This window comes from Ursus americanus, chromosome 10 (assembly GCF_024610735.1).
Source record: "Ursus americanus isolate L20-20 chromosome 10, mUrsAme1.1.p, whole genome shotgun sequence".
NCBI lineage: Eukaryota > Metazoa > Chordata > Mammalia > Carnivora > Ursidae > Ursus > Ursus americanus.
The window spans coordinates 9,962,529-9,990,259 of NC_142136.1; the positions used below are offsets into that span (position 1 = coordinate 9,962,529).

The 27,731-nt window shown below is 41.6% G+C and overlaps 1 protein-coding gene across 3 annotated transcripts in view; it reads left to right on the forward strand.

Annotated features, from left to right (window-relative positions):
* The first annotated feature begins 10,939 nt into the window (after window positions 1-10,939).
* The window catches only part of NALCN (sodium leak channel, non-selective), a 307,920-nt gene continuing 291,128 nt past the window's right edge, over window positions 10,940-27,731 (forward strand). Inside the window, exons 1-2 of one of the 3 annotated variants that reach the window (XM_087865000.1) lie at window positions 10,940-11,128; window positions 27,261-27,407. In XM_087865000.1, coding sequence (XP_087721126.1) covers window positions 27,300-27,407 — 108 coding nt within the window. In that variant the 5' untranslated portion in view covers window positions 10,940-11,128; window positions 27,261-27,299. Of the gene's footprint in view, window positions 11,129-27,169; window positions 27,408-27,731 lie in introns of those variants that run through there. The other 2 variants (XM_045812791.2, XM_087864999.1) reach the window with 2 other exon arrangements.

A 27,731-nucleotide genomic window follows, 5' to 3' on the forward strand; every position in this document is an offset into this window, starting at 1 on the left:
ATGGTCAAACAGCTCGTCCCCTTAGTTAATTCTGCCCCTACATCCGTTGCTTTGGCATTATAGAGTCAAATGAAGCTTCATCTTCAACAACTAAAAATCTAAATGTCTTTAACAGTTCCTGGTGTACGGAAAGGATACTGAACACAATGAGAAAATTGAGTTCATTGTTTTGTAATTATCGTATTTTTAATTAACTCTCTTCCTAAGACTATTTACAATTGATTGGATATAACTGTTGATAGAGAGGTAGCATGGACTTCTTTCAGTTAATGATAAAACTATAAAGTGAAGCAAAAAGGTCTTAATTAATTTAACTTGTGTATTTTTATTTTTATTGTGTTGGTTCTTCCAAAGCTTTATTGCAATGGCTTAAATACCTAAGTTCTTTAGGATTGGTGAAGTAACAAATAATTGAAAATTCAAGTCCATTCACTTCCATTGAGAACCTATGATGTGTCACTTACTTCCCACGCCATCCATTCAAGGTCCCTCATCATTTCATGTACCATGCAGAAAGACAAAATGTGGCCAACTAAACTGTGACATGTGTTCTTATCAGTTAGCTGTTTTATTTTATACTTACTGAAAGAGATCCTTAAGGCTTATTTAGAAGTGCATTTATTTTTATCATATCTCTCTACTCTATAAATAAAAGGGAAAACACAAGTGAAATAAATTGGTTGAGATATTCCTAAAACTCCTTTGCAAAATCCAACTATTCACTATTCAACTTAGAATTGTATGACTGTTTTTCATACCGCATCATCCTCTGTGTCATTAAGTGTCGACTATGCAATTCCACTGAAGACAATCTATAAAAGAAATCAAACCCTTTTGGTGCTGACTTATTAGCACATTTGTATAGCTAGCCAAATTTTGGTTCTAGCTTCTAGAATCTTGCTCAGCTCCTCTGAATCTCCATGGTTCACACCTGATCACCACACCCATGTGGTTCCAGGATTGCTCTGTTACTGTCTCTGGGATTTTATTCCAGAGGCTGACACCACATTTGCAAGTTTCAAGATTAGAGCTTTGGACATGTGTGCATCCTTGTGACTCCCTTTGCCAACATTGATTGCACAATGCCATCAATTGCCATTGATATGATTTCAGATTTTTTTTTAAATGTGAAAATTCTTTTCATAATTTTAGGAGGGAAGGGGTAGAAGGAGAGGGAGAGAAAGAATCTTAAGCAGGCTGTCCATGCCCATCATGGAGCTCAGCATGGGGCTTGATCTCACAACCCTGAGATCATGACATGAGCTAAAATCAAGAGTCAGACATTTAACCTATTGAGACCGCAGGCACTCCCTAAAAATTTCCACATTTAAAAAAATATTTGCCTCTGAGAATCAACAAGATTGATGTTATCTTACTTAATTCTTACACAACTTCATGTGGTGAAAATATGTTGCTCACAAAAGTCAGGCAAATAAACCAAGACGACAATGTTAGTAAATTACAGATAAGGCAAATGTGCATAAAGTCAATAGCTTCTTTTGTTGGGACAGAATTGGTCTTAGGTCAAAGGACAAATCAGGTGAGATTTGTCCCACACTCTTCAATTCTCCATTTCAGCTACTCCTCCTTCCCTGTCACTTGTCCACAGGCAACTCAGTATTCTTTGATTCACCTTGACCATCGGATCATTCCATACCCTTGCTGTAGCAACATTGACTGCCTGCGATCATTTAGCTATTCATTCAAAAACATTTAGTGTTCATCTATTAAGTGTTATCAAAAATGATACCAGAATTGAGATACAAGAACAAATACCCACAAGGAGGACAGACCCAAGGAATGTTTCTCACAATTTCTAATATTTCTTAAGATTACTGAGGTGGTTCCTATCCCACCACCGCTACAGTCAAGGATATTGTGTGACAGCCTTCCATAATTTCTCACACCTTGCATTCAGTCATGAGTGCAGAACTTTGCTTAGAACCCTCTTCAAGAAAGGACTAGTTAACCCACTGGAGGAATGTGATCAGCTGAAAGCCACCAGCTGTTGACCCTTCAGAGATGACCTCAGCTTTCTAGCCAAGGTCATGCTTTTGTTGGGAAAGCCCATCACTGACTGCATAAGGATGAGGTATGAAACATAGCCATTTCTGTCCCACACAGTTTGCTCCAAGGGACAATCAGTGCACAAGAGCTTCCTGTGGGACTAGTACAGTGCAATGTCGGGTTGGCAGAAGAGTCTGATGGCTTCCCACCTCTCCTTTTCCCAGGTGTTACTCCCCAACAAAACTTCTCGACTCCTCATGCCTTCCCAACCTGTGCTTTCCTATCTGCAAAATTTTGCTTTTCAGCCACTCAAAAAGGCCCTCTCTTCTCCCCCACGCAGTTGAATCTTCCCCCTTTTTGGAAACCTACTTGAGTTCAATGCCTTCCACAAACAAGCCTGTTCAGTCTCCTTCAGCCCATGTAAAAAATCTCCATCATCTCGATTTATGTTGGACTTAGATTGACAGCTATTTAACTAATTGTTATGTTCTACTATAACTGCCTTAGATACGTTGGTTCTATTTTCTCAACATCTTAAAGGCATCTACTATAGATAGCAGACCTGCCTTGCCCAGTTCCTTTCAGATTCAAAATTTCTATTGGTGTGGATGGAGCCCCTTTGGTGCACTTTCAAAGACCAGCCCCAGCAGATCTTCTTCTAACCACTACCCTTGGACTGTTGGGGCCACCTTGTCAACAGGTGTAAACAGCCAGAAGCGCCTGGATGTTTATTTTTATTTCCTCACCATCTTCCCTCCCCTGACCTCACTCACCCTCCTGAAACCATTAACCAATCTGGTAACTGACTGTTGGGGGAAAGCCCAGTAAATTTTGAGGCATAAGTAAAATGCAGCATTTCTCTGCCTAATCATGATAAACCTTGCTCTCTGTGGGTCTTGCATCTAAAATTGTACAGTTGCCTATCTTCTTCCTCTCGCTGCCCTGCTTCCTCCACTTTCATGTTAATCTCCTCTGGGAGCACTTGCTTTAACATTAATTGCATGTAAATATTCATTCCAACATCTGCTTCTGAGATAACATGTATGTTTTCTGTGTACTACATGTAACACCTAATGCTATGTGGGTTATGTTCGTTTAAACCATACACAATTACTTTATTTAACTGTTCATGATAGTTATTTAACTGTTCATGACCAATAAAGGTAGTCATTTGCAGTGATTGATGAGTTGTGGCTCCATATTGAATAACAGATCAAGAGGAAATGAATTACTTAATTTGGAGAAAAAGCAGATTAGGCTAACTTCAGCAATTGCCTTTATAAATTAAAAAACCATATACACATAATAATAATAATAATAATAATAATAATAATACAGGCATACACAGAAATACATGACAGAATTCATGTTGAGCAACAATTTTCTATCCACTTGTAATATGACAAGGGCAGGAAATAGCTTTAAATCAAACAATATGATTTCTGATGACTTATTTGGGAAAATGAATAAACTCTTTGATCGTTGGATTTTGGGAAGACTTTTGACAACAAAAAAACCATTGCTTGAGTCCACACGTTTAGTTCAATGATCCATTACACCAATGGCTTGATGTTTTGTTTTTTTTTTTCTTTAATAATGATTTTTTATTATATTATGTTAGTCACCATACAGTACATCCCCGGTTTTCGATGTAAGGCTCGATGATTCATTAGTTGTGTATAACACCCAGTGCACCATGCAATATGTGCCCTCCTTACTACCCATCACCGGTCTATCCCATTCCCCCACGCCCCTCCCCTCTGTAGCCCTCAGTTTGTTTCTCATAGTCCCAATGGCTTGATGTAATATAAACACAACGAACAGATCACGCCCGAGATTGTTATTTTGCTATATAACATCGGGAAAACTTACAAGATAAAACTTTATAAATTTTTTCCAAGGAGATTCTTATATAAGAAAGCAACAGTATTTTTGCTATAATTTAGTTATCATCCTGCCTAGATGTGGATGTCGGATCCAATGGCCTCTGAAGGCTTTTTCCGGTTTCACAATGTGAGAATGTTTTGAAGACTAATGAGGACATACTTATTCAACATCATTCTCTATTTTATTTTCACACTAAAATAGGAAGCTTCGGGTCCCTGGTGGTTTAGTAATTAGACATTATCACGGCTGTGTTTTGAGATTGGCTTCCGGTCAGGGAATGGAAAATTTTCAGTTCCTAATATAAAAATATTCGACTGCCTCACTAAAAATACCTATTGCATCAAAGGGAAACTATTCATACAAAGCATTTAAATCTTCAACAATTGAATTTGTGAACTAATTGGCATTTTGTTAGTTCATTAAACAAATACTGATTAAATACCTTACCGGGTTAAAAGTACTAAACAAGGCGAAACAGGGGATGCGAAGGCTTATAATGTTAGGTTACTCGCATTAAGGGCGTTAAAATCTAAATGACAAGATACATGTTCCCAAATAATTATCATAAAAGACAGGACAGAAATAAGAATAGGCTCAATTTATCCTTTGGAAAATATTAATGTAGAAAAATCTATCAGGTGAATATATTTCCTAGATCTTTCACAAATTTCCCTCAGCTACTTGTACTCTGAGAAATAGTTGTATTTTGATAGATTCCAGCTGCAAACATCTCAACACCAACTTTGCAGGCTGCCATAGGGGTTCGTGAGGTGGAATAGTTTGGGAGAGAAGCCACAGGGCACGTTTCTCAAAGAAATGCGATGTAAAATGAATAAACCTTCCCAAGGAGCATTGCGACTGTTGTACTGAACTTGAAGAAACTGTATTACTCACCAGGCTGAACTACAACCCTGAGAAAAGACAGATTGCATCATTACAACCTTTGCTCACCTGAACCCAAGCTGTACAACGAGGTCTTCGTGTTTAAAAAATTACATTGTGCTTTAAAAATGTATGTGAATCCTGGAGCAGTTGTCATTTGTGAAATAAGAAGTCCAGGGCTGGTAGCATTAGTAACTTATATCCCTTCCATGTCTTGAAAGACAAGAATTATAACAAAATGTATTGAAACCATGCCTATGTATTCTCCATTTTATAAACCTAGAAATAATTATTTTCCTAATTTTATCAGCTGTTTGTTTCTGAAGTTTTTGGAGGAATAAAACCTGGGTAACAGTAGAGCCTGGTATAAGGGTTGGTTTGAAACCTCAGGGGTTCCCCAGGTCAAATATGAAATTGGCTTCAGTACAGACAGCAAGGCGAGACTGAAGAAAGGCCGCTCCGGAATGGTAGGAGGAAGGTTTGATAAGCAAGGGAACTTACTTACAAGGCTTGTCTGGGCGGCTACAAGATGAGTAGATCTCTACACCCACTTGCCAGAATCTACAAGTTTAATAGAGGCCTTCCCTGGGCTCAGTCTGTGTACTATCCAGACGGTCTCAACAACACATGCTTTCTCAAGACTGCATCCTTGTAAACGGTTCTCACTGTAGGAACAGCGGGCAGAACATACATTCCCAGGACAGGGGAGGAGGCGAGGAGCCCCCAAATGCCAGGTCTAGCTCAAGTGAGCTGGGGAAGGAGCCAAGGCAAGATGCAAGTGTCAGATGGTTGCTAGTTTCTGCCAGGACCAACCAGGAGCTCTGGGAATGAATTATACCAGCGTTGGTCTGCTTTGAGGCAAGAAGCCAGGTTTGGGTACAAACCTGTCCATTAGTCTTTAGCTTCAGAGTGTCCCCAAGGAGGGGACGGGGGCAGGGGCGGGGGCACATCTTTCAAGTGGAGATATCAGCCGTTCTGAGGAGTGCCATTCTCTGAAGAAGGGAACAGCTATGAGAAGTTAGCACTAACACTAAGGGCAGCTGGGGATGGGTGCCCTGGCCTGTTAGAGAGGCCTGGGTGTGGCATTGACAGTATCCAACACCACCCACCCTTGTCTTCCCTGTGCTCTTCAGATCTACTTGCTTCTCATGTTGTTTATCCCATCCAGGCACAGTTTCTCCGGGATTCTGGTTGGTCCCAATTCCTGGACAATTTACAAGAGGAGATTAGCAATATGAGCTGCCCCCATGCTTGCAGCTGGCCTCAAGTCCATCAGTGATGCTGAACAGACCTCTTCTCTGTCACCCCTTCCAGATCCCTCACCTCTGGGCTAGGACCTTTGGGTAACTTGTCTTCTGAAATGCCCTGGCCCATCAACCGGGGGGGGGGGGGGTCTGAGCCCCTGGTTACCATGAACTTATAAGATATTTTATACAATAAACGAGACCTTCAAGGTTATTTTCAGAAATGAAAGATTTGCTTCTATCTGGTAGCAGCTTTTATTATGAAATAGTCCAAACATACATCATTTTATTGCTGAGTGACTCGCCTGAAACATGACCTTTGTTTTCAGAAGTCCACCAGTTTCTCTGAGGGATTGGCTCAGCTACTGCTCCGTACAATGAGACCTCTGGTCTACTCCCCCCGCAAGTGCTTCTCTGGTAGTATTGTTTATTCCTTATTTCACAGAGCACCACGGTGAGCTCTGAATTTTTAAAAATTAATCTGTAAAGGAAGCAGAGTGTGAGGACCACACTTTCTTCTTGCTGCATGATTCTCCAATTCCAGCCTGTCCTCTGAAATTCCTTCATTATTAGGCAGTTTATCTTTGCATAAGAGAAGTTGATTGCATTTCTTGCTCCAACATATTTCTGCCCATTTTAAGAGGCACAGCTTTTGTCTATTTGAGGTTTAATATCACCTTTCCTTCTTTTATTTGCCGTTGAAGGGTGTGGTAAGCCTATCCCCTCTCTATGACTGATTTAAATGCAAATGGGAACGTCTGGAAACATTAAATGGCCATATGACCTTAGAACAGCCTCAAATCTGACTGATGGTTCTTGACCATCTAGTTGCACTCACGTGTTTTCAGTGCTTGGATAACACAGCTAAGTTCAGGGTCTGTCAGCATTCTAGAATTTGTCCAGGTCCATATGATGATGGAGGTGCATGGGACTTACAGGATAGGGAAGAAAGTGGGCAAATTCACTCTGGTCTATTAAGAAAGAAATGGTCATGGACTGGTGCCAACTACTGGAACGACCTTGCTCAAAGGGATACTTGTTTTATTAAGACAGATTCTCCACAGTTGCATGTCCCACTCCAGAGATACTTAATCAGAATCGCCATGGAAATATTTAAGATCATCCCAGTGATCCTCATTATCAAGAAAGTTTGGGAAACATTGTTTTAAGGAAAAAAGGTAACATGCAAGGTGTCTTCCAAAGCCTTGCAATGCTTTAGTGGTGAATGAATGTTTTGTGGCTGCCTGGAAAGCTAATTCATGAGAAGACAAGTACACCCCAGAGACACTCAATATCATGCTTCTTGCTGGGACATCTAGGAAACACACTGTGGTAAGCCTCCCTCAGGCTGTCCATCATCAAAGAGCATCTACTCTGCATAGACTGAATTCTGAGCACGCTAATCCATGAGTTAACAAGCAGTAGATGCCTCCTGCTTTGCCCTTTTATATTTTTAAAGTAGGTCTTCTGGACCTTTAGTTTCCCTGCCCAAAGTGTCTCCAACAGAGAAAATTCATTCACATCAATATTTAGTGGCAAGCGGGCCCACGTCAACCCTGAAATCACACAATATAAACAAATGTGTACAGATTAAAATCAATCTTAACCTCAGTGTCATCTACACATAAATCTAAGGGAATCCTGGAGTTGAACAGGTTCTCATATTCCCATAAAGCACATGGCATCCTCCCCCCACATGGATATATTTTTAAGTCTTTTAAAAAAACATAAATTTTTAAAGATTTTATTTATTTGACAGAGAGAGAGAGTGAGAGTGGGATGAGGGGCCGAGGGACAAACAGACTCCCCAGTAAGCAGGGAGCCTGATGTGAGACTCCATCCCGGGACTCCATGATCATGACCTGAGCCCAAGACAGACCCCCAACAGACTGAGCCACGCAGGTGCCCCTAAAAATATCTTTTTATGTTTAAGTAAGTAGGCTCCACATCCAACTTGGATGTGGGCTTGAACTCATAACCCTGAGATCAAGACCTGAGCTGATCAAGACCAACATTTAACTGACTGAGCCACCCAGGCACTGGATCGCCCCATGGATATTTAAATTTCTTTTTTAGCAATTGTTATTGTTTTCTCAGTTACTCACTATGGTGTCAAGTGGGATACTAATTTTAGGTGGAAATAAGCAGTAGGGACAGATGAGTTAGTGAAAAGAAATATCTCATTTCATTAAATTCTTACTATCTTGAGTTTCATAGTTACTGCCATTCCAAAGCACTTGCCAGACTATGAACGAAATTTTCTCCAATTCATAGTTTACTATCTTGGTAGTACATAGGCCTGGCTTCATCCTCTGTATTATGAAGTTCCCTTATTTGACAGTTCTCTCTCTGTTTGACAGCACTCCTTCCCTGATCTCATACTGTTGAATACATATTTAACTGTCCAGGCTCTCACACTCAAATGCCTCCTGGGGCCAGGTGTTGAAACAGGCTTGGGAGTTGGAGCAAATGGAAAGAATATGCCTGTGTAAAGGAGACACAGGACATCTCCGGCTGCTCTTTGCCATGTGGAAATGCTCACCTGACCTGGCCAGACCTTCCTATTTTTCAGGATAAACTAAACATCTCATGGTTTTCTATGCTGATAATTGATTTTAATTTGTCAAAAATGTTTTGCAAGTCAAACAACACACACCTGTGAATTATATTGAACTCATAGAACAGCAATTCACTTTTACTGAATTACAGTGATAAATCTAGCTACAGAGCCTGTTGGACCGCCCTCATTTTACTAATAAGAAAGCACAAGGGATGATGAGCAGGTAGAAGGATCAAGTGATATATGGGACATTAAAAATCTGTCTTTTATGGTGATTGTCTACTCCCGTATATGCTGAATTCCTACAGATTCCAGGCCTGTAGTGGTTTTTTTTTTTTAAGATTTTATTTATTTATTTAACAGAGATAGAGACAGCCAGCGAGAGGGGGAACACAAGCAGGGGGAGTGGGAGAGGAAGAAGCAGGCTCCCAGCAGAGGAGCCTGATGTGGGGCTTGATCCCAGAGCTCTGGGATCACGCCCTGAGCCGAAGGCAGACGCTTAACGACTGAGCCACCCAGGCGCCCCTGTAGTGATCTTTTCCATCACTGCTTCAGTTCAGGGGTTTCCCAAAACCTTTTCCATAATTCATGGGATGGTTTGGCACCTGAACATGAATTATAGACACTTACACAGCCATACGTTAATCAGGAATGGAGACGAGTCTGAAATGCCTGATTGGTGAGGTGTTGCTGAGATTCCTAAAACTGATGCCGTTATTACTTCATTCACAAAATTTGTTATTCTTCATCTTTCATTAATATGATTCTCTAATTGATTATTCTGACCTGACAAATTCTAAAAAAATATGTGCAGCTATATATTTTAGAGATACAAACTGAAATAAACTAGCATTAAGTCAAACAATTGAGAGCAGTGATTTAAGATAATTAAACAAATTGGTAGTTTTTCTAAACAAATTGTTTGTAGATTTATTAATGCTTAAATTGTTTGACATTTTGTGTTGTGAAGAATATTTCTGTATGATTTCATCATTTGTCGGAAATGTAGGTTTTTATATAATTGGTCTTCCTGAAATTTTCAGATATTTGGAAAAAATTATTCCATATGGTTCTGCATTTCCTGAAATGCCAATTATTTTTAAATTTCCTAAAAATAAAAACAAAGTGCTAATATTGGCCTACAGTGAATGGATTGTGCTTTCTTTCTTTTTTTTTTTTTTTTAAGATTTTATTTATTTATTCGACAGAGAGATAGACAGCCAGCGAGAGAGGGAACACAAGCAGGGGGAGTGGGAGAGGAAGAAGCAGGCTCATAGCGGAAGAGCCTGATGTGGGGCTCGATCCCATAACGCCAGGATCACGCCCTGAGCCGAAGGCAGACGCTTAACCGCTGTGCCACCCAGGTGCCCCTGGATTGTGCTTTCTTTTCTAGAGGTAACTTAATTAAATATACATAACCAGAAAATACATTTAAAAATGTGTGCTTGTGACTTCACTTCCATCCCTTGGGCTATAATATATTCTAATAGGGGATTGTTCTTTGTTTAGGATTCTGATTTCTCTCTTAGAGGAAGCTTCATCCAGTTTTCTCTCTCCTTCTACTTATGTGCCTGTGTGTATGATGTCTAAATCACTTCTCAAGGCTCCTTGGTGGGTTTAATATCTCACTACAAGGCAAGATGCCAGCCCCTGACTGAGCTTTTCAGGGAGTGCATGTGAGAGATGTCCCCTGGGCCTGAGTAGGGTGTTCGAGATTCCAAGATTTCCCTAAACCTGGTCAGCGAGAAGACATCACATGCAGCTTCTTGTCCCGGCCACTTACAGTGCATGGAGGTAACCACCAATTTTTGAACGGACATCCCACCTTAGTCACATAGCGAAATATTTAAATTTTAAGGGGGAATGTGAACATGTTTAGCAGACTAGGATAAGTGCCACCCATGCACTCATTATTTCGCAGTTTCATACTCAAACGGTGAAACTAGTCCGCATTCTCAGAAATTGCGTCCGGGAAGACCAGATCACTCACACTCGCTCACACACGCACACACACGGGCCCTGCGCGCCTCCGTGCAGTGTCCTTGCGTGTGCCTCGCGGGTGCCCGGCTCCAGTGCACACGGCCGTGGCGGTGCTCAGGCCAGACCACGAGAAGAGCTGGCAGAAGAGAACCCAGCTGTTGCTGTGAGACTGACTGCCGGTGGCAGCAGACAGAAGGAACCTGCTAGCACCGACCCTCCCGGTCCCCACCAACGGCGGCGTAGCCTCCTCTGCCGTTCCTCCCTTCAGCCCGCCGCGTCGCAGAGCCTGCGGCAAAGACAACTCTGATTAAAAAAAAAAAAAAAAAAAAAGCCGAGAGCAAAAAACCCTGACCCCCCACCCCCCACCCCTCGCCCGCAGGCCCCGCGCCCGGGTGGCAACAGCGCGCGCCTGCACGCCGAGCGCCGAGCCGCGGCCCTGGCCGGGTGGCGCGCGCCGACGGAGCGCGGGAGGTGAGGGACCGCGTCCCCGCTGGGTGGGCGCCGCGCCTGGCCCACCGCCGCCGCCGCGCCCGCGGCACCATGACCGCTGCGAGCACTGGGGTTACAGGTTGGTCACGGCCGCCCGAGGCCTGGGCGCGCTCTGGTGGCCCTCGCCGGGCCGGGCAGGACGGGTGGGGGCGGGGGGCGAGAGCCTGGCGCGGGGGCTGGGGGCGGGGGGTGGGAGCGGCGGAAGGGGCGTCCCAAGCCTCAGCGGGGAAGGGGCGCGGGCGGCCACGAGGCCCCTTCCTGCCCCTGCGGCGGGATGCGCCTTCCCCGCCCGGGCAGTGCGCGGGTGGGCGCCGGGAGCGAGGGCCGCCAGATCCAGGCCTGACCCGCCGGGCACCCGGGGCAGGTGGCCCGGGATGCGGCGGCTGCGCTACGCGGCGGCGGCTGCGGCGGCCCCTCCACACCTGAGGGCGAGCGCTCCAGGGGATGGGAGGCGGCCCTGCTCCAGCAGGTTTCCGAAGGGGCCGGGGCCTTGCCCACGCCACCGGGCTCTTGCGGATTGCGTGGTGCTTCCGAGCCCTCATTTTATTAATGCGCCCGGTTGAGCAGCTGATATTAGGGTGGCCACACAGCCAACGAAGCAGTGTCCTGCCACAGCAACAGCGTTTTGTCATTGAGCCCTTAAGACACTGGCTCGAATCTTAAGAGGGGCCCAGAACCCCGAGCAAGGAAGGGGTTGTCCCTTTGACTCGGAATTTTCTTCTTTAAGGATGGTTGATAACTCTGAACTCAGGTCCTTATACGTTCTTGAAGTATCATAGGATAAATCTTTAAATTTCACGCAAAATCGTCAGGAAATATATTATCAAGGATGTGTACTCGTGCACATACAGGTTCAGGCCTCCGGAAGGTTCTCGTCTTAATCTCGTGTGTGTGTAGTCATCAGCTAGGCCCAGATTTCCCTGGTGCTGAAATGGGAGTTGGTTGGGTACCAGTGACTGTTATGTGTAAGAAGGCCAAGTTTGGAGGAGAAGACCTTTCACAGGGAGCAAAAAGTAACAGGTGGCTATTCTTTTACAGTTTGTGATTCCCATTTTCATAGTTACAACAGTGATTTGATTGGAAATTAAGTAGGAAAGGACAGGGTGGCCTCTGTCTGTTATTCCCAATGCCTTTTTACATTCAAAGATTAAGTTTCAACAGTTCTAAATGACAATCATGGCTTCTCACAGCTCTACAACAATGATGTATTTCCTAATTGGTTGGGTTTTATTCTGTGGGCCTCTCTAGGTTGGATTCTTATGCGTCTGTGGTATATTTTGACATAGCTGTTGCTAAAGCCAAATAAAGTGAAGGAACAATCAGGCTTGGGAGGAAAACGAAAAAGTGAACAGGCTCATTGTTGTACCCCTTTCCTGTTCATCGAAGACATGACATCTTGGCAGACAGATGTGCAGTCCCTGATAAGGACTATGCTAGAACCTCTATAAAAACTGAAGACAAGTCATGTCTTGCGAAATGGTGGTAATGTGGTTATAACTTTAGATATGACTTGCAAGATATTCAAAAGAGGAAAAATGTACTTCTAAAAGAAAAAAAAACTTACTCAAAATTATATAGTTTCCTTGCAGTTGAAAGACTGGAAGGTTTGAGTGGCATTTTCTTCCTCTTTGAGTATGGCATTTCTTTGAAATGTGTTCCATTCGCTTCTCTTTCCTGCATACATTGTGTGTGTGTGTGTGTGTGTGTGTGTGTGTGTACACTTGGGCATGCACGTACCTATTTGTCTTATAAAAAGAGTCATGAATTGTCTCCCAAAAATGGTGTCAACATTTTAAAGGTTAACTATCATGTTGTATGGTTTTTACCTTCTTCAAAGACCCACACAAGAAGCTTTTACACCTCAAGTCTTTGTGTGCAAACATTAAGCGTGTAAAAATTTATCCTTTGAATTTTAAAATAATCAGACATGAAAGAAATGACAGAGATGATAGACAAAAAAGAATAAAAGTCCATAGTCCTAATAAGTAAACACAAATGATTATAATATCTATGTATTTGCTATAGTCTTTTTAAAACTATGTGACTTTGTGTACTTGGAATTATGGCATTGTACAGTTTTTATACAGGTTTTCCCATTTAATACTTAGCATAAGCATTTTTTTTATTTTGACAGTATTCTTACTTAAAAAATTCTAAATAGCTGTATAAGACTATGCCCCATGAATATAGCCTCACTTGTATGGCCATACATCTGGTCATTGGACATTTACTGTTTCGTTTCTCATCATTACAAATACCATATCAAAAGTATTTGATACTCAAAATTAAATGGATTATCAAAATTATTATGGAGATATATAATATATATTATGGATAAACTCTATCTATCTATCTGTCTTCAGGTTTTTTCCCTAAAGATATAAATTTGAATAAGATGTTTTCTATGTTTCTGCAGTAAATCTGCCTTCTTTTGGTAGTTGGGGATCACTTTCCCTCTTTTACAGGAATAAAGGAAGATAAAAAAATATCTTATGGGCTTATAACCTTTGCACTGTGTAAAGACTTGACCTTTAACAAGTTCATCTAAATCAAGATGATAAAATATACTTCTTAGTGTAAAACCAAAATAAGAATGTTATGAAAGTGGTCAGGTGAAAAAAAAAAAAAGTAATGCAAGGTCTTTTAGGAATAATGATTTTTGAGCCCAGGAGTCTAATTCTGGTTTTTGCTTCCTACTCAGACTTCAAATAAATGATCAAAGGATTTTATATAGTGAGAAACCTGTACCCCACAGGCACAGGGAAGGGAAGACCATTTGCTTGTGGGGTGTGGACTCTGAGGCATTTCTGGTAGATTCAGCACAGATGGAGCTGGACAGATGGGATGGATGGACGAAACTAAGGTTCAGGCCACAGGTCCCTTTCGACTTGTACAAAAAATAAGGAACAGAGCCCCAGGCAGAATTCCTTCATCTGAAGGGGTGAAGTCTAAAGTTGACTTCTGAAGAGGTTTCTCCATTAGACCCTGGGGCAGGTACAGCCATGCCAGATGGAATGTGCCCATGGTCCAGAGAGGGGTGCAGGACTAGGCTTCTGGGAAAAGAGTCAGGAGATGAGAAGACCAAAGATCTGCACACCGTGGCCAAGGGAAGCGCGTCTGCAGAGACTGAGTGGGACATCTCTCCAGTTATGCAAAGGAAGGAGAAGGGGAGATTTTGTTTGGAGCAGGATGATATGTCTGGAAGACAGCCAACAGAGACACACAAAGGAGTGCTCTTCCTGACAGGGAGATCAGAGCAAGAGGAGCATAAGCCACGTTCTAAGTGAAATGTGATCACTGTTTTCTTTTAGATGAAAACAAATAATCCAAATATGCAGATGGAGATTCGTTATAGTGGACCAGGAAGTACTCACAGAAAGTAGCTAACATCTTGTTATAGCCTAGTTGAACACTTTGCATCTGAAAAATTGAAAAAGGAAAAATATCCTATCAGTATTCTGATCAAGTTAAATTTTTTTTTTTTTTTACCGGGTAGCAGAATGGGTGAAGGGGCTCAAAAGTATAAACTTTTGGTTATAAAATAAATAAGTCATAAGTAATGTACAGCATGGTGACTGTAGTTAATAATCCTCTGTGGCATATTTGAAAGTTGCTAAGAAAATAGATCTTTAAAGTTCTCATCACAGGAAAAAAAGTCATAAACGATGGTGATGGATGTTAACTGGACTTACTGGGGTGATCATAACGGAAAGAAAAAGGAAAAAATGTTTATCTATCTACAAAGCGAACATGTAGATTACCTTCATATGCCCTTTCCAAAATTAAATATCAGCAAGCAGTAAAATAATATCCTGAAATTGTGTATAATTCTGAAAAATACCAGAAGACAATTCTCGTAGGATGCTCTTATGGGTCAAAAATGAAATAGAAATACAGATGAAGACATAGGTATTAGGCAAGTGAAAGAAAAGGTGAAAGAGAAGAATGTAAATAACAGAACAGTTGTTTGAAAAGTGATTAGATGAGGAAAAAGGACGTTAAAGCAATAAAAATTTCTGTCTTTAATAAAGTTATGATTACGAGCCTTCTAGCAATATCAATAATCACAACAATATAATATTTTTAGCCAAAAGTACTCTTATGCGTATCTATTTTGGGAGACATGGCCCATAGATGCAGTATTTTCTCAAAGGGTTCTGTGACCTGTGATGGGATAGGAAATCAGCATTTCAAGCCTATGAAGTAAAGAAAACAACACAACTAGGACACCTGGATGGCTCAGTCAGTTAAGCATCGCCTTTGGATCAGGTCATGATCCTGGGATCCTGGGATCCCCCATTGCATCTGGCTACTTGCTCAGCGGGGAGCCTGTGTCTCCCTCTGTCTGCCCTCCCCCTGCTTGTGCGTGATCTCTCTCTCTGACGAATAAATAGAATCTTAAAAAAAGAAGGAAAATAACACAACAGAACTAGAGAGGATGAGAAATGGGGTAACATTTAAAAAACACACATGAATTTGTGAATTCGTTGTAAAGCAGGAAAGCTTTAGACGTGATGGAAAAAACTGAAGAGCCATAGCATTCCAGTGTTTGAGGCACATGAGTATACAGCCATCCACAGGTGGATGCCTAGAACTAAAGAATGAGGTCAAGAAGAAGGAGAAAAATAACAGTGGGGATCAGTGAAGGAAGGTACTGGAGAAACTGGGTGTGCAGTCCTAAGGATGCGAACCTGGAACCAAACTATGATCATGGAAGCTGAGAAGTGGATAGTAGATTTATCAACAGAACAAATGCTAACGGATCCTGGTGACCAAACCAGTAGAAGGAAAGGGAGGGCATGGGTGGAAAATAAATCCAGGATTTCAAGCCTGGGTGATTGATTCGGGGTGGTCCTTTTTTTTTTTTTTTTTTTTTCCTATTTACAATGCCTAGACAAAATAACTAATTACTTCTTCATCTTTCAGTGAGCAGTATCTGTAGGTTAAATCATTTGCTTTATTATTTTTTAAATCTGTTCTTCTTTGTTGTAATTATGAAATCCATAGGTCAACTTCGTGGATCACTTCTGAAGTAGAGGAAGGATTTTTATTTTTATTTTTTATTTATTTATTTTTTAAAGATTTTATTTATTTATTTATTTGATGGAGATAGAGACAGCCAGCGAGAGAGGGAACACAAGCAGGGGGAGTGGGAGAGGAAGAAGCAAGCTCATAGCGGAAGAGCCCGATGTGGGGCTCGATCCCAGAACGCCGGGATCACGCCCTGAGCCGAAGGCAGGCGCTTAACCGCTGTGCCACCCAGGCGCCCCGAGGAAGGATTTTTAAAAATTATTTACTGTTTCTAAAAAAAGACGAATCACGGAAGCCTCTATCAGAAAAGATACAAATTTGTATCAGACAAAATACAAGTCAGTGATGACTTAAGACACTATTAAATAGATATTACAAAAGTTGAGGTTAAAAAATCCTGGATAGTGTAAAAATGGGAGGAGAATCTCTCAAGGATGGAAACTTCCTTAATTATTCTTCCCAGCAGCTAAGACACAAAGATGAAGATAAGTATTGTGAAGAAGGGATTTAAATTTTTAGAAATAGGGCTTCTTGGATTTGGGAAACACCTTTCATTGAATTAGTCTTTCCATTTCCTTCAATTCGATAGGTCAGTACTTTATGGAGAAAAAAATATTAAACTCTGGGGAACCTCAGAACAATTTTCTGCTGTTTATTAAGTAAAAATTAAAGCAATTTTAAAACCTAATTAGTTGAACTAGACAATTTGTTTTTGCTTTCTTCATTTCAAAAAATGAACATCTATTTTCAAGATATATTCTAGACTAGAACATTGTAGGAGAAAATCCAAGTGAAAGATTTTTTAGTTACGTTCTCATAAGACAAAAACCAAAATCTTATTCTTGTATATGAAGTATATTCCATATAGTTATTTTTTGAGTAAATTCTGAAGGTCTCTGAGGAAAACTTAAGAATAGAATACGCTGTATGTACATAAAGTGAAATCAAAATTTTTGTCTCAGATTTCTGTTTTGTCTCAGTTGTTCAGAACTAGTCTTTTATTTTTATCCCCAAACAACCAGTCTTGACCCTGAACTCTAAGCTCTGGAGGTGTTAAAATGCTCTTCTGAGCGTCTAGGGCAGTGACCCCATCACTAATTGGGAGCACTTCTGGGAGAGTGTGTTAGAATTGCCTGGGGAAGGTTTTTTTCAAAATACTATTTCCCATAGTCCACCCCAGAAGATTCTTACTATGCCTGACATGAAGGACGCCCAGAGTTGAGAATGTTGACGAACCTCTCCGGATGATTCAAAGGGTCAGCAGTCTTTGGAAACTACTATTTGGAAACCTTTCACCTTCTTTGTCCAAACTTTATGGATTCCAATTACAAAATCAAATAATCACAAACAAAAAAAAATAGGTAACTCCTTTTGAATTGCCATCCTGTTTAAGTACAGTCTGGTAAAGTTTTGAAAACCACTATTTTAAACCATCCATCTTCTTTGTCCTTTGCAGATTCATTACAAGATTAAGCAACCACAATAAAAATAGATAATCTCCTTTTCTGATCTTTCATAATATTTAATGATAATAACAGTTTATCAAGATAAAATGCCTGTCACTGAGCTCTTGGGAGATGACAACCCTCAGAGGCCCTGCCACCATGTGGAGGATGGGAGAACCTTTATGGGACTAGTCAGAGATTGGGAAATGGGACCTTCTTACAAAATCACACCATCAACCTCTGGTGATTTCCAACTCTGACATTCTTTTCCTGAAATTTTCTTACACCTGCATCGTACCCAGATTAAGTCACAAAATTATAAATGTATATCCTTTCTAAACTTAGAGTGAATGACAAGGGCTTTTTTAAAAAGATCGATTGGATTTTCTGAGTAGAGATCTGGTGAGGGGCTGATTGCTTCAATTTGTAATCAATACAGTGATGAGGTGACACAAATCCAACCCCATGCCCTCTCCTGTGGCTGGGCCAGTTTAGTTTGGGATGCAGGGCATGACAACAAAGGGGTACTGAGCCACTGTATTCCATCCTGAATTCCTTTCCAAATCCAGTGGTTTTTAAAGGCAAAGAAAATTCAATTTTCACAAGTAAAAATGAAACAATCCTTAGCGAAGTAATGACAGTTGTGAAGCATTCGTAGAAAGAACCAGAAAACAGTAATATGCTGTTTTTCTTTGGGATTTGGAAAGTAGAGTCAGTATAAAAAGTAGGGGACCGTTTTCTGTTTTTAATCAGTGTGCTAACAAAAGGAACAGAGAAGGGAAGGTTTAGAGGTGGCCTTTTGAAATGTTTTACTTGCTCTGCTTGCCCGTCTTGGGTGGCCCCGGCAATCCTGCTGAGACTGGGCCATGCGTGTAACACTCTGTTTTTGCAGGACTACATCCGGATTTAGCATAGATGAGTAAGCACCCAGTGAAAAGTGCATTTGGAGAGAGAGTCAGAGAGAGCTTGCTACTGTGACCCTAGGGGTCAACATTTCAATGATGTCTTAGTTCTCCTACTAACGTGATGTGCTCTGCTGATCGCTGGAGCAGATATAAAACTCAGGCTACTTTGAGAGAGAAAACAAGACAGCCACCTGCCTTTTCTGTGAGCAAGAGCCCGATTACAGGGAAAGATGCATCTGGCCCATAAAATTCATGAGCAAAGGGGACTGATGACAGGCTTGGTTGAGAGTGGCCTGGGAGGACTGAAATGTACTTCTAGGGGCCGCCATGCTCAAATTTGGTTTCACCATTTAGACATGGGGGAGGCAAGAATTGGAGAATCTCCATCCCTGATCTCTGGGAAAAAAGATTCTAGCCACCAAGCCTTGGAAAGGTCAGACTGAAAGATGTGGACAGCTGAAGATCACTGAGGTAAAGATCAGAAAGTGACCTCGGGCACGGCACTTCTACCATCTCTAACTCAGTTTAAAAATCTCTAAAATAGGAGTAACAGAACACCTGCCTCACTGGGGCAGGACAAGAAGTTAGGTGAGATGATCCACACGGAGCTCTTAGCCTCACACATCATAAACTCTCAGCAAATGTTAGGTGCAATTTGTGCAAGCTTCACAATAATTATTTTCATGTTGTATTTGTTTTAAAGAAATCACAAATGACTTTTATCACTGTTGCAAAACATCTGAATGTTATAAAAGTTCTGGAAGTTCAGACGCCCTGGATTCTAAAATTGTTTCCAATTCATGTGGTATTGGGCAAGTTTGCCTCAGACTTTTAATCTGGACAATGGAGATAATACTAAAAACTACTTCGGAGCGATAGTAAGGCCTTGGAATTGTGCCTGGCACAGAACCAACTTTCCATAAATGTTTAATTTCATCTTTCAAGTGGGGGGAACAAAAGAGAATACATGATGCTTAAGGCTTGATTCTTTTCTAAAATTATGTACAATGGTTTATGGACTATGACACTACCCTAAGAATTGATCAAATGTATAAAGTTAGGAGCAACTTTAAGAGTGCGATAATAGATTTTATCATTGGAAGTTTCTTGGGATGTAATGTACTGCAGACTCCAGACTGTGCAGGCGTCCTGTCTGCAAATTTCATAATGTGTAATAATTCTCTCTGAGAACATCCAGAAAGCAGCCAGCCACCTCTCAGGATGACCCAATGCATTATTACTAGAAACTTTAAGATTAAACAGCTACTGCTTGCTAACTTCTGATTGATAACTTGCATTTAGTTTGGGTTTTCCTTGCTGGAAGAACCACTACAAAACAAAATCACAACCTTGACCGTGTTCTGAGCTGTGAATTTTGAGTATGACAAATGGACTTCCCTTAATAAACATCTTCTTTCTGCCTTGGTACATTCTCTACAGAAAACATATACTCTGACACCAAGGTGTCATCAGTGGGATCTAGTTTCTAGTTTCACATTCTCAGCATATTCGGTCAAGAATTTATGAGACTAGGGGCGCCTGGGTGGCTCAGTGGTTAAGCGTCTGCCTTCAGCTCAGGGCGTGATCCCGGCGTTCTGGGATCGAGTCCTGCATCAGGCTCCTCCACTGGGAGCCTGCTTCTTCCTCTCCCACTCCCCCTGCTTGTGTTCCCTCTCTCGCTGGCTGTCTCTCTCTCTGTCAAATTAATAAATAAAATCTTAAAAAATAAAAGAATTTATGAGGCTAGGGGTGCTTGGGTGGTTCAGTTGGTTAAGCGGCCGACTATTGATTTCAGCTCAGGTCATGATCTCAGGGATCGTGAGATGGAGCCCAGTGTCCTGTTCAGCAGTGGGCGTTGGGTGTGCAGCCTGCTTAAGATTCTCTCTCTCCATCTCCCTCCGACCCTTCCCCCATCCCACTCACATGGGCGTGCACGTGTGCTCTCTCTCTAAACAAAACAAAACAAAACAAAACAAAACAAAACAAAACAAAACATTTACGGTACTAAAACTCTGGGAAATTAAGACATCTGTCACCTTTAGGAAATTAAGACAACTGTCTCTTTCCTACGAGATGTAAGATTATCAGATGAGAGTTAGTAAATGCTTTTTCCTCATTTTTTTGAAATTTAGACAAAAGATAATAAAAGCATAATAGAACATTTCTAGAATTCACCCTTGAGGAAAAAGACTGGATAATGAATAATGACTTGAGAAACCTGAAAGTGACATTTAGATAGATTCAATGAGACATTAGAAGATTCTTGCTAGAAAACAACAACAACAAAAAGACACATTTTTATAAACGTGTGGCTGGAATAACCATAAAATGAATCATATAATAAAAGTGGATTCGATTTTAAGAAATGAGAAATGTCTGCACTATTTTCACAAAAAAAACCCAAAATTGATGCCAAGAGAGTTTATAATCACTAGGTTGTATGATGAGACTATGTTGAAAAAGTAGTTTTCTTTTTATTACCACTCTGAGTTATAGTATAGTTAATTTTAAATTTAATAGTCCTGTAAGCCAGTGTCTTGGTTCATATCCTGGCTCATCTCTATGCCCAAACTCCCTCATCTGCGAAAAGGTTCTTGTAAGAATGAAATGACGTGATTCACAATGTGCTTAGAACAAAGCCTGGCACCTGACAAGCCCTCAGTAAACGTGGAAGGAGTCTGTTTTTACATGGCAGTTGACAGATTTTGAGAGGAAATCAACTGAGGAGCTCATAATTTTACCATGGGAACTTCCTTATCTTCCAAAGCATTTCGTCATGCGTTTGTGGGATTTTTTTTCTTTAGGTGTGTGTGTGTGTGTCTGTGCATGTGTGTGTATATGTGTGTGTGTGTGCGTGTGTGTGTGTGTATGTGTGTGTGTTTGAGAATTGTTCTCTTTTTTCGTAAAGCATTCAGACTGGGGAATATATATTCAGCTTCATATCAAATCCTGTCTGTAATACTTTTCCTTCAGTGGTTTTGATGATTGAGCTCAAAGGCAAATACTGAGCCCCACTTAGCAGGAGATGCTGGGCGGTTGGAGTCCACGTGGGAAAGTGCTTTGCACCAGGCTATAGAGGCTGTAAGGGGTGAGCTCACGGAGGTGGCTGTGGGTTGCTGAGATAGTACAGGACACCAGTCCTTGGTGCCCCTAGGAGAGAACCAAGATGATGTGGGCTTGCAGAACGAGGGAGGAGTTCCAACCATGCAAGACGGAGCGAGAGGGCGCTCAGCTGGCAGAGGTGGTGCCGTCATCAAAGGCTCTGGGGTGCCACTGCGTCCTGGGAATTGGAGAAGAGATGAGTGGACGGGGTAGATAAGCATGAGGCATGGCGGAGAGATTTTGGATCACAGAAAATAAGACAAAAATAGTGGGGTTTGCTCCCTAATTTACAAGCATGGCATAAAATTCATTTGTTCTGAATGGACCTCTTCTGTTGGGAAGGGAATTTGGCCAGCCAGAATGTAGAGTCTGTATTTACAGAAATAATGGCATTTGGCAGTTCCAGCATCAGGAATAAACATCCCCTTTGTCTTCAAACTGTTATTATGATGTGCTGAAGTACGATGGAATATTTAAATATGCATATGGGAAAAGGCAGAAAATTTGTTCAAATATGGGTATCGGTGGTTTGTTGGTTTGGGTTCTGCAGCCGTTTAAGCAAAGCAACACCAAAAAAAAGAACTAAGAATACTTGAAATAAGAAATAAGATCGTAATGCTCAAAAACATTGATAACATCAGATTCAGTTGTCTTCCAAAATATATGGTGATACCTTTCTCCCCTGCAAATTCAGTGTTGATACCCAATCTAGAAAAATGTCTTTTTCTCTGTTTACCTGGCAAGGCCTTGCACATATCAGGATGTAAATGAGCTTAAGAGACAAGAGAGACAAGGAAAGGCAGGTGTTTGAAGGTGGTGTTTATTTACAGTTAGGATTTTCTGTACGTGCATATTTATTGACAGAGAAAGATGTTCACAAGATACTGTTAAATGAAAAAAAAAACAGCTGGTTACAAGACAGTGTTTAAGCAGCCATTTGAAAATAAATACGTGCATGGAAAAATATATACGGAAAAGAAGATAGGAGAGATATAATCCATATGCCATTGGAGAGTAAGGGCCCCAGCTACAGGAAGTGTCTCGAGGAGAGGGAATATATTTGATTATTACTCTGTCTGCAGCACTTTGCCTCGGGGCTGGCACAGTGTATGCACACAACAAATATTTTGAAAAAACCATTGAGTCTCTAAAAATGGAGTTCCTGATGGTTTTCACCTTGTTCCTCATTTTGTTTTTATATTTTTTCTAATTATCCTGCATGGTTGCGTAATGAAAATAAAAAATGAAATTATTTTCTTTTCATTTAACTTAAGATGTAGGTGTTTGAGGAGGGAGTAGTAAGCTGTCCTCGCTTGTCACGTGAATCTCGTCATGTCTGACAGCACAGATACAGGTGCATGTTGGGAATCAACCGTTCGATAAATACCCCTTGCCCAGGGAGGTAGTGCAGAGCTAGCAATACGATAGTGAAAAAATAAGAGTAACGTTAGGCGGAAGTTGAAGAATGAGTGTGCAATGGTGAGAGGCTCTCCTTTAATTAATCGGTTGCTCTGTTCTTAATTAAATATGTTGTTTGCCTGTTTCAGGAGCACAGGGCATTGGAATTCTAGGAGGAAAGAGACCAAGTATATTTTGTTAGTGCTAAATTCCTATCACCTAACACAATGGTTGGGATCTTTTTTTGGTTTGGTTTTTTTTGAATGAATGCATTTTATGCAAGCATGAATGAATGAGAAACTTCTGCTAGCCATGAAGGCTGCTCTTCCAAAGACCTAACAGGAAAGTTTGGGATGAGAAGTCCAAGGGGTAGTATTGAACATTTCGTTTTCTTAATTTCCTTTTAAAAACTCTGCACGGGTTTAGTTAAGGAGTACAAAGGACTAATGTGGGCTTGGCAGCAGACCAGGAAGAGGACACAGCTGGAATAAAGGAGCTGATGTTGCCGAGAAAGATTGTAAGGTGGGGGTGGTGATGGGACGCTTAGCCAGGTCAAGTGGAGTGTGTGGGTTATGAGTATGCCTGGAAGTGCAAGTAAAACTGAGCAGGGCAGAGTGTCCTTACAACGTAAAGTTCAATAAGGCAGGCAGGCTGGGAGCTCCGAATGCCTTTGCTGTTCCCTGCCGGGTACCCAGCACATGTCACAGTGCCTGATACCAAAGTGGATGCGCAGTCTTTTCTGTGTGAACGAATGAATGAATGAATGAATGAATGAATGAATGAATGAACGAGAAACAAGGGGATGGGCTGAGCTTTTCTGGGTTACAGGAGAGATCAGATCAGGGTTTTGGGAGGTTGATTTCTGATATACAGGACAGGACATATTAGAAAGCTTGATGTTTGTGGCAGTCCGGACCTGAAGTCCATGGCCTAGCAAGGACTCTCTAGTAATGGGGCTAAAGCCAAAGGGGCTGTGTACATCAGGACAGAGAATCTTCTGCACATGTGAGGACCTGCATGTGAGGACCCAAAGAGCTCAGGGCAGTAGGATGTGAGAGTTGAGAGGAAAGGGTGAAGGGGAATGTTGGACTGATATCCACCTGTCCTTTTGAGTTTCACGTGGTGATGGTGTCGGTACGCCTGTATCTGAGGGCGAAGCAGCAGCATAGATGCATGACTCAGGAACCAGACACCCACAGATGGTGATGATAACTGTAAGAGCAGATGCTCGTTTAAGGGGTTAAGTACGGAGGACAGACACAGGGGACAACAGGTAAAGGACATGCTGTAAACTATCATTGAGAAGATGGGAGATTGAAAAGAGTTTAATGCAAACCCAAGAGAGTTACAAGAAGAAGAAATGACCCATAGTGTTGCAAGCACTTCGCAATTAAAGAAAACTGGATCTATCCATTGCGATTGGTCAAGAGAGAGCTGGAACGGCCTGAGGAAAGAGTATGATGATGGAGGTAAAAAGTTGTTATCACAGAATACAAAACTGGGTTTTAACCATTTAATAGGGAGCAATGAACCAAAATATCTTTTCTCTGGGACTTGCCATTAGCTGTTTCTAAGTAAAAGATTTATCAGTAAATGTATTGTAACTGTGCAGCCTTTTCCTGCTATTGAACTATTTAAATACCAACTACTTTTAATAAGGGTGGAAAAACTACTGGAAGCCTTGCTTTCTAAATTTAGTGCACTGCTTTATGAAGGACACTTCTGTAAATAGAAAAAAATATATTGGGTTATAAATACATCATAGTGATAAGGCTAAGATACACAGAAGCAATTTCCTATCAAAATAATCAGCTTACCTAGGATACTTAAATATCCCTGCTGGTCTTTATCAGGGGAATAATAGGTTTGCTGTACTCAGTTATATTGATTCAACATGAATGAATGTGTAAAATCATATTTCTGTGTAGAAAGGAACATTTTGATAATCAACTGCCTCAAATTAATTTTGAACTCTTCATATGTTTGTAATTTGCATTTATTTTACTACTTGGGTGCTTTACATAATATTCGATATTATTAAATCAGTCAAGATTTCAGTGATTCAGGAGCTAGTGAGTTTTAATATATATGTGGATTAACCAGGTTCCATGGGAGTTTGAACAGGTGGTTTTCTTGGGCACTGTTTGATTTGGTGGCATTTTTGCAGTAGGCAAAATTAGGGTCAAAGTGTATGACAATATCATTCCTCATGCATGGTTTTGGTGGGTCAAAAATAGCTAGTATAGAGGTTAAAAAAATAATTCTGATGTCTACTTCTGTAGATAAACAAACCCATAATCAAGAACTGTCTTTGCTTCAGATGGGATATTTATAATACAAGGTGCATGGAATTCATATATGAAGGTATCACATTTATACATCGAAAATTTTTCAGACTGTAACTTATGGCCAGATCATAAGAGGAATGAATGGTCATTCATAAGTCTCCACTGGCTCATCTTTGAACAACCTTGTACAACCACCCTTTATTTCCTTCATGTTCTGTAATCTTGAAGGATTTCTAAAAGATTCTGTATCCCATTTTGGGGACTGTCATTCAAGAAGCATCCCAAATTGAGGCCACCAGATGTTTCCCTCCATAGTAAATCAGAGAACAAGCATAATTTGAATATTCTGCATATATTTACATATCGATGTCAAGAGTCCCTAACTCCAATTATGTAAAATAAAATTAATTAGTGCAGCCTACTGCAAAGCCCATATTCAAATCCAATATTCAGGGCAAGATAGCCTGGAAATACCTAGCACATCTTAAAGCCAATTAGCTTGATTTCTTCTGGGACTAGGAGGGCTGGGCAGACACACCTACCTGGGTGCGTCCAGGAGAGCCTGGACAGAGAAGGAGGCACTCAGACATAGAGAAGCAAAGTCAAAGCTCCTTTGTCCTGAGCTGCTGTGGTTTGTTCTCTTTCCCAGTGAAAATTGCAACTGCATGTATTTCCAGATCCTGCAAACACGTTCTTGTTCTTCTCATGCTCCTGCGAGAATTGAGTGGCCCTCACTGTCCTTCGGTTAGAGTTCCGCGTCTAGCCCCCAAGGAGCAGCAGATAGGACAGCCAGTGCCCCTACGTGGCGGTAAAACCTCTGGGTTTTCCTGACTCGGCATTTTCACGGCTGTGCGCCGCCTGGACCTCTTCCCTCCCGTTACTGGCCCTGCGAAATTCTCATCAGTCCTGAGCATCAGTTTGGTCCGTTAGAGATGCTTGGGCTTTGTGGTCAGATGGAGTTTCTTTTACATTTCAAGTTTGCGTGGATAGCCTTGGTCAAGTTGTTGACAGCCCCGAGGCCTGGATTTCTTGTGCCAGCGTGAAAAGACGAGATATTTTCCTTTCTATTGTCAGTTGTAAAGATTAAGTAAATTATCATTGCTGAGTGTCCAAAACATAGTATATATCCCCCAAAACGCTAGCTTTGCTCCTTTCCTTTGAGACTCAGTCCCGGTGTTCATCAAATATGTCTCTCTGTGGACTCAGGGTAACTAGGTGCCCCCTACCTTTGTGTCTCTTCTCTATTGTGTTGCACATGTTTGCTCTTCGTGTCCTGAGGGCCCTCCTTCCGTGGCCGCTGGACTGTGGGAGGTGGTAGCCGTGGCAGGACAGAGGTGACACTTACACTGAGATGTGGATGCCTCGGAATTGTGGAAATGTACGTGGCAAGCGGGCATCGCATCTCCCTCCGGTTTGATTTGGATTTACTTCAAAGTAACTGGAAGAACTGGCGCGGTCCCAGCATTCTTAAAAGAAAAAAAAAAAAACCCATTTAGAGGCGGTTCTGCCCCATTCTCTCTGGGTCGCATCCTCTATGTCAAGGACAAAATTGGGAAATCTGTTTGAAACTATCATTGGAAACAGACGTTTGGAGTGTCCCATTAAATTAACCCGGGGGAAAATCCTGGGAAAGATCTGAGTATTTCATCTGGATTGGTCACCTGTGCTCCGGCACAGACGACCTTCAAGTGGAGACAGCTCTAGGCCTCAAAAAACGTCCTACTAATATGAATCTCCGAAAAGGCAATGCCGTTCTACCCCGGTTAATCCAGACTAGTGCTCTCCGAGTGGGCATGCTAACTGTTTATGAAGCACACGAGATAATCTATTGGGTTGAGGGAAAAAAAACCCAAACAAACTCAAGCTTGGATTAATATTTTTATCTTACCCTTTTATTTCTTTTGGATGTGTTTATTATATACTGTATAGCAGAGCGTGTGTCTAATTAACGAATGCATATGCAAACATGGGGGAGTCCGGTTTTGAAGCGATCAGGGTAAAGAGGGTTTAGGTGACTCACAGAACTGTCTTTCTTCTTCCAGACTGCACTTTCGTACTTGCTCACCAAAGCTAACTTCAGCATGCTCAAAAGGAAGCAGAGCTCCAGGGTGGAGGCCCAGCCGGTGACTGACTTTGGTCCCGATGAATCTCTGTCAGACAACGCGGACATACTCTGGATTAACAAGCCAGTAAGTTTCTTTTTTGAAGAACGGAGAAGCGCATGCTGATATAAAGGAAATTTGATTCATATAATTCAAAAATCACATACCTTTGGCTTTGAAATGACTGTTTGAGGTGCAGTCGAATATGGATGAGTCTCCGAGTCTGGAAGTGGAGAATAATTCAGATGAAATAAAGAGGTGCCGCTGGGAGTTATTCACATAGGAAGGTCTGCTGGGTGGCCTGCTCCCTCCTTTCCCCCTGCGTGCATGCTGTCCTCCGCGCCGCGCCACGCAGCCATAATGCCACTTCTCGGTCTGAGCCGAAGCTGGAGTGCAGACGAGCCATCTGTT